Below are 12,500 nucleotides of genomic sequence, written 5' to 3'. Positions count from 1 at the left end.
GAACTAACACCTCCCCAAATATGGAACTAACACCTCCCCAAATATGGAACTAAACACCTCCCCAAATATGGAACCAACACCTCCCCAAATATGGAACTAAACACCTCCCCAAATATGGAACCAACACCTCCCCAAATATGGAACTAAACACCTCCCCAAATATGGAACCAACACCTCCCCAAATATGGAACTAAACACCTCCCCAAATATGGAACCAACACCTCCCCAAATATGGAACTAAACACCTCCCCAAATATGGAACCAACACCTCCCCAAATATGGAACAAACACCTCCCCAAATATGGAACCAACACCTCCCCAAATAAGGAACTAACACCTCCCCAAATATGGAACCAACACCTCCCCAAATATGGAACCAACACCTCCCCAAATATGGAACTAAAGGCTCATACTGTAGTCTGGATTTTCGGTGGTGAGGTGACCACCGAACTACAACATGACGTCACGAGCCGCGGTGAAGAGCAAACCACCGCCACCGCTCCAGCCCTTCTCTCTGTTTTTACTCACCACCGCTCAATGTTATTTCAGCTCCGGTGGTCACCTCACCACCGAAAATCCAGACTATGAATAGGCCTTAACACCTCCCCAAATATGGAACCAACACCTCCCCAAATATGGAACCAACACCTCCCCAAATATGGAACTAACACCTCCCCAAATATGGAACGAACACCTCCCCAAATATGGAACCAACACCTCCCCAAATATGGAACGAACACCTTCCCAAATATGGAACCAACACCTCCCCAAATATGGAACCAACACCTCCCCAAATATGGAACGAACACCTCCCCAAATATGGAACTAACACCTCCCCAAATATGAGGAAAGGAAGCTGCAAATTTCCGTTCACGAAAATACATTTGAAAAAAATCACACCCGTGTGAAGTGAGGGGCGCTCTCATCATCATTCTCCATTCATTGTTTGTGTATAGGGTGGAAAACTACACCATAGCTGAATATAAGGAGGGTCTACTATAGCGCCGCTCAATACATTGTATTGTTTTTATTGCCTTTTCTGCTAAGCAACAAGCTATATTATGCTTTAAGATGATTTCTATATTAGGATAAATGTGCGTGACTGTACAGACGAAACCATGCATTGCGAACCTACTGACCTCATAAAGGGCAGATACAGTAGAACCTTATGTGAAGTATGAATTAATCACAAGACAACCATCTCTCTGTGTCAGGAACATTAGCACTGGAGACTGGCAGGTTTAATGCCACTTCAGAAGAAGAGAGATATCGCTTGTTCTGTGAACCTGGTGACAAGCTACAAGCTCGTATGAGCTTGTAGGCAGGGTTGTTTTTGGCAGCAAATTTCATGTCATTTTAGTCACCTGGAATATTCTAGTGTTTAGTCTAGTTTTAGTTGACTAAATGTCATACGATTTTAGTCGACTAAATCAACTGTAGATTTAGTAGACTAAAATGTGTTTTGACAGGCCTTGATGTCACTTTGGTTGTATGCTGAAAATAGCAGATATACAATCTCACAACGCGTCGCGCTGCGACGCGTTGTGAGATTGTATATCTGCATAAAACTGGATCTCTTGTCCACTAGTCCCTTCCTAACATTTTAGTCTAGTTTTTATTTGTTGACGAAATTGTTAGTATATTTAGTCTTAGTTTAGTCACCATAGATTCGTTTTTATTTAGTTTTAGTCAGTGAAAAAAGGTAGTCGACGAACATTTTTCGTCTTAGTTTTAGTCGACGAAAACTTTAGTAGTAATAGTAATAGTAATAGTCGGTCTGCTATTTTTGAAAAATCGACACTGACATAGAAACATGGCTTTTTCAGAAAACTGTCAGGATGTAGAAGAACATTTTCAGAATCTGATCTCAGGTCAGAATGGGTCAAACACTGACCCCTAGCTGGCGGTCAGCAGAAGGAACTGCATCTCTTTCTTTCGTCAAATCACATCTTTTTTACGGGCCTCAGTGAGATGGATGGAGGTTGCTCAGACGCACTCACACATCATTTTAATAGAGCCTTATTTCATGAGCGTGTGTGTGTGTGTGTGTGTGTGTGTGTGTGTGTGTGTGTGTGTGTGTGTGTGTGTACGTCATGACTTTATGAAGATGCATTAGTTAGTGTGTGTGTGTGTGTGTGTGTGTGTGTGTGTGTGTGTGTGTGTGTACGTCATGATTTATTAATTTATGAAAGCCATTTATTTTCTAGAAGGGTAGGCACTATAAGCTTCGGCTTCAGCCTACACCTTTTTGGTCTGTTTCTTTTGCAAAACAAAATGTATTGATTTGATTGATTTGTTATAATGACCAAAACAAATACACTCATAAACTCATGACTTTATGAAGATGCATTAGTTAGTGTGTGTGCGCGCGTGTGTGCGCGCACGCGTGCGTGATTGGAGTTGGAATGATGCTTGACTATACAATCCAGATCATCACGAGGAAGCAATCCGATTGGTTGAAAGAGCTTTTCTAGCCGTGCTTAAACCACGATATTGGAACGCCTAATCAAAACGAAGAAATCAGCTGCTCTGTTCTCCCAGAGCTCGGTGGCTATAGGGTAGCGAGTTTCTGGGGATATTTGTGGTCGTTTGTAGCGGCTTCATCCGTCAATAAAAGATTTAGGGAATATCTCAGTTTTTAAGGGTATAACTGTTGTATAATTCGCGCTGGTATTGTGACAAAGAGTCGATCTATAAGCTCTATAAACGACACGTTGTCAGCTTGTAGATCTGGTATTTTTCGGATTAAGGCTTGCGGTTAAAATGGTAAATTATTTTAAATCACTGTCGTAACTTTACGTCATGACTTCACCAAGATGTACTAGTTAGTGTGTGCGTGTGTGTGTGTGTGTGTGTGCGTGTGTTTGCGTGTGCGTAACTTACCCCCGTGCTGACTAACGACAGCATAATTCTTTCGTTGAGCGCTAGAGTCTCTCCCTGCTTCATTTTTATTCTCTTCTTATCCAAACACTTCATGGCATACCTGACACACACACACACACACACACACGCACACACACGCACACACGCACACACGCACACACGAGATCAGAAAACAGACCACTACTGTAAAGACTCCCCTGCAGAGACGGCCAACAGGAGGTCAACATTAGATGTATAATTTATCTTATCAGCAGTTTATTTGCACTGTCTGGGCGAGGGGGAGAGAGAGAGAGAGAGAGAGACAGAGAGAGAGAGAGAGACAGTATAGGCCATGTTTTATTTCATGCACCACCTGCTTTATTTTTTATTTTATATTATTTTTTTCATTTTTTTTCATTGATATTATGTTGTTATGTTGTTGTTTGTAATATATGTGATTGTGCTTTGGCAACACTTATAAAACGTCATGCCAATAAAGCCTGTTGAATTGAATTGAATTGAGAGAGAGAGAGAGATGTGTAACACATCACCTCTACCAGCAGCCATCACTATAAAACCCCTACCCTGAACAGGGTCCAGTACTTACATCTTGCCCGTGTCGGCCTTCCTACAGCCGTAGACCTCCCCGAACCCGCCCCTTCCGATGATTCGATGCACGCTGAAGTCATTCATGGTCAACTGCACAGAGAGAGAGAGAGAGAGAGAGAAGAGAATAACCTATTCTGACCTGAGATCAGATTAATTCATGGTCAACTGCCTTAGTATCCTAAATTGTGATTGGCCTACTACTCACATGGATGTTCAGTATTCTAAGCTGTGATTGGCCTACTACTCACATGGATGTTCAGTATTCTAAGCTGTGATTGGCCTACTACTCACATGGATGTTCAGTATTCTAAGCTGTGATTGGCCTACTACTCACATGGATGTTCAGTATTCTAAGCTGTGATTGGTCTACTACTCACATGGATGTTCAGCTCCACATCCTAACATCCTAAGCTGTGATTGGTCTACTACTCACATGGATGTTCAGCTCCACATTCTTCCACTGGCAAAAGCGAGTGAATTTGTCACTGAGGGAGAAAGAGAAAACAAGGATCATTAAAACGTTGTTTTGCTAATAATAATAATAATGTGATCCAGTACGGAGCTTTGTTTTTTCTAAATAAAAATGCTAAATAAATAGCGTCAATGCTATAGTGAGCTAAAATGAAGCCATCCTTGCTCTATAGAAAGCGCCAATGTTTCCATCTAAACCACCGGATAATCGGCAAAGACCTCCGTCCGAACACCGCAGCATTTTGTCCAAACCATGGAGAGCTCCGTAGATTAGGAGTTATTCAGCTTTTTAGTCAGCCTGTATAATGGTCGGTAATAAAACGTAGCGGCTTAATAGTCCGGAAATTACGGTAGTCTTGGATTGTTTTCACAGCACAATGTGCGTCAATGAGGAGACTAGTTTGGGATTATTCATTTCCGAAGTCCTGATTCACTGGTTCACGGAAGTAATTTCTCTACAGAGAATAACTTGGGACATGGGCTCGTCTTAAAATCCTCTCATTCTGGTCCAAAAATAAACAAGTTGTCTCTGCGAAATTGTCGGGAGGTGTCTCTGTTATCGTTTACGACCGTCAGTATACCGTCATATTTGATACAGTCCGTTTCTATAGCGAAAATCTAACTAATTCAGTAAGCAGTAACAATAGCGTTTTCTCTCAGTCAGTTGATTCTTCATATCCATAATATGAGTGAAGCGGCCGGGGTGACATGTTTATTTTTCAAACACAGTTCTTATATGAGGCGATCTAAAATTCCCCCCCATGGGGATTACAATGCAAATAATATCAGGCATGATATCAGGCAACTAAACAACCCAAACCTCTACCAAAGTGTCCTTGTGCTAAATTAACGCATTTAGGCCTGACCTCGAAATGAAAAAAAACTTCTAAATTCTGACAGTTTTCTGACATGTTTCTGTATTAGTGGTGCTCAATTTTTCAAAAAATAGCAGATCTACAAGCTCATAGCGCGCCACTCGGTGGCGCGCTATGAGCTTGTAGATCTCCTATTTTTCAATAGCTAAATTATAACATGATGTTTAAAACACAAAACGGGGTTCCCGTCCAAAATGCGTTAAGACATCGTGCTTGATTACAACATTAATTAATGAAGACACTGTGAGCTCAGTTACAACATTAATTAATTAGGACGTTGTGCTTAATTAAGACTCAGGGCTCACCTCTCTATGAACTTGTGGAAGATGAGTCCTCGCAGGCTGTCACAGATCTCCACAATGTATGGCTGCAGAGGAGACACACACACACACACACACACACACACAACAAAGGTGTTTATTTGATTTATTCTCGAGATAGAGGTTTACCCTCATTTGCAGTGTCGTCGAGATACGACATAATACAACATATTCAAAGCAATAAGCAAAAACAAAACAGATTAAAAAGAACAGCAGCATTTCTTCATCCGTGATATAATACATGTTTAATCCATTTAGACCTAAAATAGATTAGATAGTTTTTTTTCTTCTGATAAACCCTATGTGTCTATGTCAGTGGTGCTCAAACTATTTCATTTCAAGGACCCCCCACAGAAGCAAAGATTTGAGTTAAAATGTTCTCTCTGTAACAATATATATATTCAAAGATTTGCGCCACATTTTCACGATTTTTTTCAAAAATAGCAGACCTTCAAGTTCATAGCGCGGCACTCGGTGCCGCGCTATGAACTTGTAGATCTGCTATTTGTCAATAGCTAAAGTATAACATCATGCTTTAAAACACTGCAAAGTCTGCAAACAAACCTACCGGGATGACAGTGGGCTCAGTGACAACCATTATTTGTGACCAAATTTAACTGAGGGACTGCCATTGGATTTTTTTTTTTGTCATTTTTTTTTGTCATATGAAAGCAGGGAATCATAGCTTCAAATTGACATATTGGTTGTTCAGTTTGACCCACCAGTTTAGGAGATATGGCTTATAGAGTATAATGTCTTGCAGAGAAACAGCGAGTTGAGAAAAGAGGCTTGAAAGGTTAACTTCTGTGGTCTCTAACATTACACCTATAGCTACATGTTTAAGCATTTATTTCATATTTACATGTCTTCTGTGGTCTCTAACATTACACCTATAGCTACATGTTTAAGCATTTATTTCATATTTACATGTCTTCTGTGGACTCTAACATTACACCATAGCTACATGTTTAAGCATTTATTTCATATTTACATGTCTTCTGTGGTCTCTAACATTACACCTATAGCTACATGTTTAAGCATTTATTTCATATTTACATGTCTTCTGTGGACTCTAACATTACACCATAGCTACATGTTTAAGCATTTATTTCATATTTACATGTCTTCTGTGGTCTCTAACATTACACCTATAGCTACATGTTTAAGCATTTATTTCATATTTACATGTCTTCTGTGGACTCTAACATTACACCTATAGCTACATGTTTAAGCATTTATTTCATATTTACATGTCTTCTGTGGTCTCTAACATTACACCTATAGCTACATGTTTAAGCATTTATTTCATATTTACATGTCAATTTCAGCTCTGACACTTATTTCAGACATGCTCTAGTATGTGACAAGTCTGCCTGTGCTATTAACTCATTTTGAAAAAGAAAAAAAGAAAGTTTTTCTCCTCAGGTGAAAAGCTGGAATTTGCGCGATGGCAGTCTCTCAGTCAAATCTGGTCACATTTGGTTTGCGGGCGTTCATTTTGAAGTGCCTCACACAAGTGTGAAGGCAAGTGAAAAAATAAGCCCCGATCTATAAGCTCACAGTGTGATACAGCGTGCCAAAGCTGTGAGCTTGTAGATCTTCAGTATTAGAGGACGGGGGGGGGGGGTTTACCTGGAAGAGAGTCGGAGGCACCAGTTTCTTCGCCAGGTGGGTCTGGACGTGGTCCACGGCCTTTTTGGAGAACGGCTACGACACACGGGAGACAAGAAGAACAATGGTCAAGAGCATGTGGCTTTTTTCTTTTCTTATATTTTTTATCCCACGATTTTGTAACCCATTTTTCACCCCTGTGTCAATCATCTAATGTGATCCTGGGCTCTACACACCCTCCACCAACCTAGTCCCCATATATGGGGTTACAAGGGGAGAGCAACCTAGTCCCCATATATGGGGGACAAGGGGAGAGCAACGGACTTGAACTCATGCTTCCTTCATGATTGTCCAAGTTGCTCCTTTACACCTGACAGGGGGGAGTTTCCCTGGTTGGACGTAGCGCGTGTGGAAGGAACACGTTATTCCAACCAGTTCCTTTCCCCTCCATCAGGCGCCCCGGCTGGCCAGGGGGAGGCAGATTAGAGACCAGGATTACTGCATGTTTTTTGTGGTGAAGTGGTCCTTTAAATTCCGATGTCCTCGTAGTAGTAGTAGTAGTAGTAATACAAACCTGCTGTGCTTTCAGACAGGGACCAACAAGCCTCATCAAATATTAAACAGTTTAAGTGCCATACTGCCGGAATCCACAAGATGGGGCCGCTGCCCATGCCAGACGTAGTTAAAAAAAAAAGTCCCCCAAATGACCCTATAGATGTTTTGGTTAGTTTGAACCCGGTAGTGAAAGTGGGCCATTTCATTAATACTGACCTGGGATCAGTTTTGCCCCGCGACTGCTTTCTATATCATAACAAAGTCAATCTAAGCTCAAATCAAGCACGGAATATTGCTTTTTTTTTTGTTGCAGATTATGAGCCATAATGCATATACTGTAGATACGGCTTGTGCGCGTGCACAATGGCGTGCACGCGGGATTTTTGGGCGTTTTTACGTTAAAATCGTTCCGTGCTAGATGAAATAAATAAATAAATGCTAACGTGTACAACAATGTGCAAAACACAGCAGCAAGATTCGTGAGTTGCTGTGATAGGAGAAGGATATCAAATGGAACACAACCACCCTAAAGACTAGTAATCATTGTGTATATTCCTGCACTATACCTGCATTGAGTGACCTTGGTACATAGAAGTTGATCTATTGAAGATTCTGACCTTCAAAGTATACATAATCTTTGTTTTGATTGTATTGCTGTATTGTTGTATTGTTCTTTCTGCTTTGGCAACGTAAACGTATGTTTTCTCATGCCAATAAAGCCCTTTGAATTGAATTGAATTGAATTGAATTGAGTCCCAGGATGTGGGGATGGTCTTTTAGAATGAGTCCCAGGGACATCGTATGGGACTCACGTGCGAACAGGACAGCAGCTCCTTCATGATGTACCCGTCGTAGATCTGTCGACTGCGGCTCTGCCGCTCCTCTTCCGAGTCCAGCTTCTCGTAGTCTTTAATCTGGAACGGATCAACACGTTTAGTCTTTAATCTGGAACGGATCAACACGTTTAGTCTTTAATCTGGAACGGATCAATACGTTTAGTCTGGAACGGATCAACATGTTTAGTCTTTAAAATCTGGAACGGATTAACACGTTTAGTCTTTAATCTGGAACGGATCAACACGTTTAGTCTTTAAAATCTGGAACGGATCAACACGTTTAGTCTTTAATCTGGAACGGATCAACACGTTTAGTCATTAATCTGGAACGGATCAACACGTTTAGTCTTTAATCTGGAACGGATCAACACGTTTAGTCTTTAATCTGGAACGGATCAACACGTTTAATCTGGAACGGATCAACACGTTTAGTCTTTAAAATCTGGAACGGATCAACATGTTTAGTCTTTAATCTGGAACGGATCAACACGTTTAGTCTTTAATCTGGAACGGATCAACACGTTTAGTCTTTAATCTGGAACGGATCAACACGTTTAGTCTTTAAAATCTGGAACGGATCAACACGTTTAGTCTTTAAAATCTGGAACGGATCAACACGTTTAGTCTTTAAAATCTGGAACGGATCAACACGTTTAGTCTTTAATCTGGAACGGATCAACACGTTTAGTCATTAATCTGGAACGGATCAACACGTTTAGTCTGGAACGGATCAACACGTTTAGTCTTTAATCTGGAACGGATCAACACGTTTAGTCTTTAATCTGGAACGGATCAACACGTTTAGTCTTTAATCTGGAACGGATCAACATGTTTAGTCTTTAATCTGGAACGGATCAACACGTTTAGTCTTTAAAATCTGGAACGGATCAACACGTTTAGTCTTTAATCTGGAACGGATCAACACGTTTAGTCTTTAATCTGGAACGGATCAACACGTTTAGTCATTAATCTGGAACGGATCAACACGTTTAGTCTTTAAAATCTGGAACGGATCAACATGTTTAGTCTTTAAAATCTGGAACGGATCAACACGTTTAGTCTTTAAAATCTGGAACGGATCAACACGTTTAGTCTTTAATCTGGAACGGATCAACACGTTTAGTCTTTAAAATCTGGAACGGATCAACACGTTTAGTCTTTAAAATCTGGAACGGATCAACACGTTTAGTCTTTAAAATCTGGAACGGATCAACATGTTTAGTCTTTAAAATCTGGAACGGATCAACATGTTTAGTCTTTAAAATCTGGAACGGATCAACACGTTTAGTCTTTAATCTGGAACGGATCAACACGTTTAGTCTTTAAAATCTGGAACGGATCAACATGTTTAGTCTTTAAAATCTGGAACGGATCAACATGTTTAGTCTTTAAAATCTGGAACGGATCAACACGTTTAGTCTTTAATCTGGAACGGATCAACACGTTTAGTCTTTAAAATCTGGAACGGATCAACACGTTTAGTCTTTAATCTGGAACGGATCAACACGTTTAGTCTTTAAAATCTGGAACGGATCAACACGTTTAGTCTTTAATCTGGAACGGATCAACACGTTTAGTCTTTAAAATCTGGAACGGATCAACACGTTTAGTCTTTAAAATCTGGAACGGATCAACACGTTTAGTCTTTAAAATCTGGAACGGATCAACACGTTTAGTCTTTAATCTGGAACGGATCAACATGTTTAGTCTTTAATCTGGAACGGATCAACACACGTTTAGTCTTTAAAATCTGGAACGGATCAACATGTTTAGTCTTTAAAATCTGGAACGGATCAACACGTTTAGTCTTTAATCTGGAACGGATCAACACGTTTAGTCTTTAATCTGGAACGGATCAACATGTTTAGTCTTTAAAATCTGGAACGGATCAACATGTTTAGTCTTTCATCTGGAACGGATCAACACGTTTAGTCTTTAATCTGGAACGGATCAACACGTTTAGTCTTTAATCTGGAACGGATCAACATGTTTAGTCTTTAATCTGGAACGGATCAACACGTTTAGTCTTTAAAATCTGGAACGGATCAACACGTTTAGTCTTTAATCTGGAACGGATCAACACGTTTAGTCTTTAATCTGGAACGGATCAACACGTTTAGTCTTTAAAACCTGGAACGGATCAACACGTTTAGTCTTTAAAACCTGGAACGGATCAACACGTTTAGTCTTTAATCTGGAACGGATCAACACGTTTAGTCTTTAAAATCTGGAACGGATCAACACGTTTAGTCTTTAAAACCTGGAACGGATCAACACGTTTAGTCTTTAATCTGGAACGGATCAACACGTTTAGTCTTTAAAATCTGGAACGGATCAACACGTTTAGTCTTTAATCTGGAACGGATCAACACGTTTAGTCTTTAATCTGGAACGGATCAACACGTTTAGTCTTTAAAATCTGGAACGGATCAACATGTTTAGTCTTTAAAATCTGGAACGGATCAACACGTTTAGTCTTTAATCTGGAACGGATCAACATGTTTAGTCTTTAAAATCTGGAACGGATCAACACGTTTAGTCTTTAATCTGGAACGGATCGACACGTTTAGTCTTTAATCTGGAACGGATCAACACGTTTAGTCTTTAATCTGGAACGGATCAACACGTTTAGTCTTTAAAATCTGGAACGGATCAACACGTTTAGTCTTTAATCTGGAACGGATCAACACGTTTAATCTTTAATCTGGAACGGATCAACACGTTTAGTCTTTAATCTGGAACGGATCAACACGTTTAGTCTTTAATCTGGAACGGATCAACACGTTTAGTCTTTAATCTGGAACGGATCAACACGTTTAGTCTTTAATCTGGAACGGATCAACACGTTTAGTCTTTAATCTGGAACGGATCAACACGTTTAGTCTTTAATCTGGAACGGATCAACACGTTTAGTCTTTAATCTGGAACGGATCAACACGTTTAGTCTTTAATCTGGAACGGATCAACACGTTTAGTCTTTAATCTGGAACGGATCAACACGTTTAGTCTTTAATCTGGAACGGATCAAACACGTTTAGTCTTTAATCTGGAACGGATCAACACGTTTAGTCTTTAATCTGGAACGGATCAACACGTTTAGTCTTTAATCTGGAACGGATCAACACGTTTAGTCTTTAAAATCTGGAACGGATCAACACGTTTAGTCTTTAATCTGGAACGGATCAAACACGTTTAGTCTTTAATCTGGAACGGATCAACACGTTTAGTCATTAATCTGGAACGGATCAACATGTTTAGTCTTTAATCTGGAACGGATCAACACGTTTAGTCATTAATCTGGAACGGATCAACACGTTTAGTCTTTAAAATCTGGAACGGATCAACACGTTTAGTCTTTAAAATCTGGAACGGATCAACACGTTTAGTCTTTAATCTGGAACGGATCAACACGTTTAGTCTTTAATCTGGAACGGATCAACACGTTTAGTCTTTAATCTGGAACGGATCAACACGTTTAGTCTTTAAAATCTGGAACGGATCAACACGTTTAGTCTTTAATCTGGAACGGATCAACACGTTTAGTCTTTAATCTGGAACGGATCAAACACGTTTAGTCTTTAAAATCTGGAACGGATCAACACGTTTAGTCTTTAATCTGGAACGGATCAACACGTTTAGTCTTTAATCTGGAACGGATCAAACACGTTTAGTCTTTAATCTGGAACGGATCAAACACGTTTAGTCTTTAATCTGGAACGGATCAACACGTTTAGTCTTTAATCTGGAACGGATCAACACGTTTAGTCTTTAATCTGGAACGGATCAACACGTTTAGTCTTTAATCTGGAACGGATCAACACGTTTAGTCTTTAATCTGGAACGGATCAACATGTTTAGTCTTTAAAATCTGGAACGGATCAACACGTTTAGTCTTTAAAATCTGGAACGGATCAACACGTTTAGTCTTTAATCTGGAACGGATCAACACGTTTAGTCTTTAAAATCTGGAACGGATCAACACGTTTAGTCTTTAAAATCTGGAACGGATCAACACGTTTAGTCTTTAAAATCTGGAACGGATCAACACGTTTAGTCTTTAAAATCTGGAACGGATCAACACGTTTAGTCTTTAAAATCTGGAACGGATCAATACGTTTAATCTGGAACGGATCAACACGTTTAGTCTGTAATCTGGAACGGATCAACACGTTTAGTCTGTAATCTGGAACGGATCAACACGTTTAGTCTTTAATCTGGAACGGATCAACACACGTTTAGTCTTTAATCTGGAACGGATCAACACGTTTAGTCTTTAATCTGGAACTATCATCACATCCAGGTCAGATTAGCAGCACGCTGTGGTATGACAACAAAGAGACCAGCGTGATCTCAGACGGTTC

The 12,500-nt window shown here is 40.0% G+C and overlaps 1 protein-coding gene across 2 annotated transcripts in view; it reads right to left on the bottom strand.

The window, feature by feature from the left end:
- grk3 (G protein-coupled receptor kinase 3) overlaps nt 1-12,500 on the bottom strand; it is a 108,981-nt gene that overhangs the window by 42,077 nt on the left and 54,404 nt on the right. For both annotated transcript variants that reach the window (XM_080765900.1, XM_080765901.1), the window contains exons 4-9: nt 8,116-8,217; nt 6,770-6,844; nt 5,123-5,184; nt 3,905-3,956; nt 3,470-3,561; nt 2,884-2,983 (exon numbers count right to left, since the gene is read on the bottom strand). In XM_080765900.1, the coding sequence (XP_080622026.1) occupies nt 2,884-2,983; nt 3,470-3,561; nt 3,905-3,956; nt 5,123-5,184; nt 6,770-6,844; nt 8,116-8,217 (483 nt within the window). The remainder of the gene's footprint in view (nt 1-2,883; nt 2,984-3,469; nt 3,562-3,904; nt 3,957-5,122; nt 5,185-6,769; nt 6,845-8,115; nt 8,218-12,500) is intronic.

This window comes from Protomyctophum bolini (genome assembly GCF_963924005.1).
Source record: "Protomyctophum bolini genome assembly, chromosome: 6".
Lineage (NCBI taxonomy): Eukaryota > Metazoa > Chordata > Actinopteri > Myctophiformes > Myctophidae > Protomyctophum > Protomyctophum bolini.
Note: the sequence above shows the minus strand (reverse complement) of the source record. Positions and strands in the feature narration are given on the sequence as shown.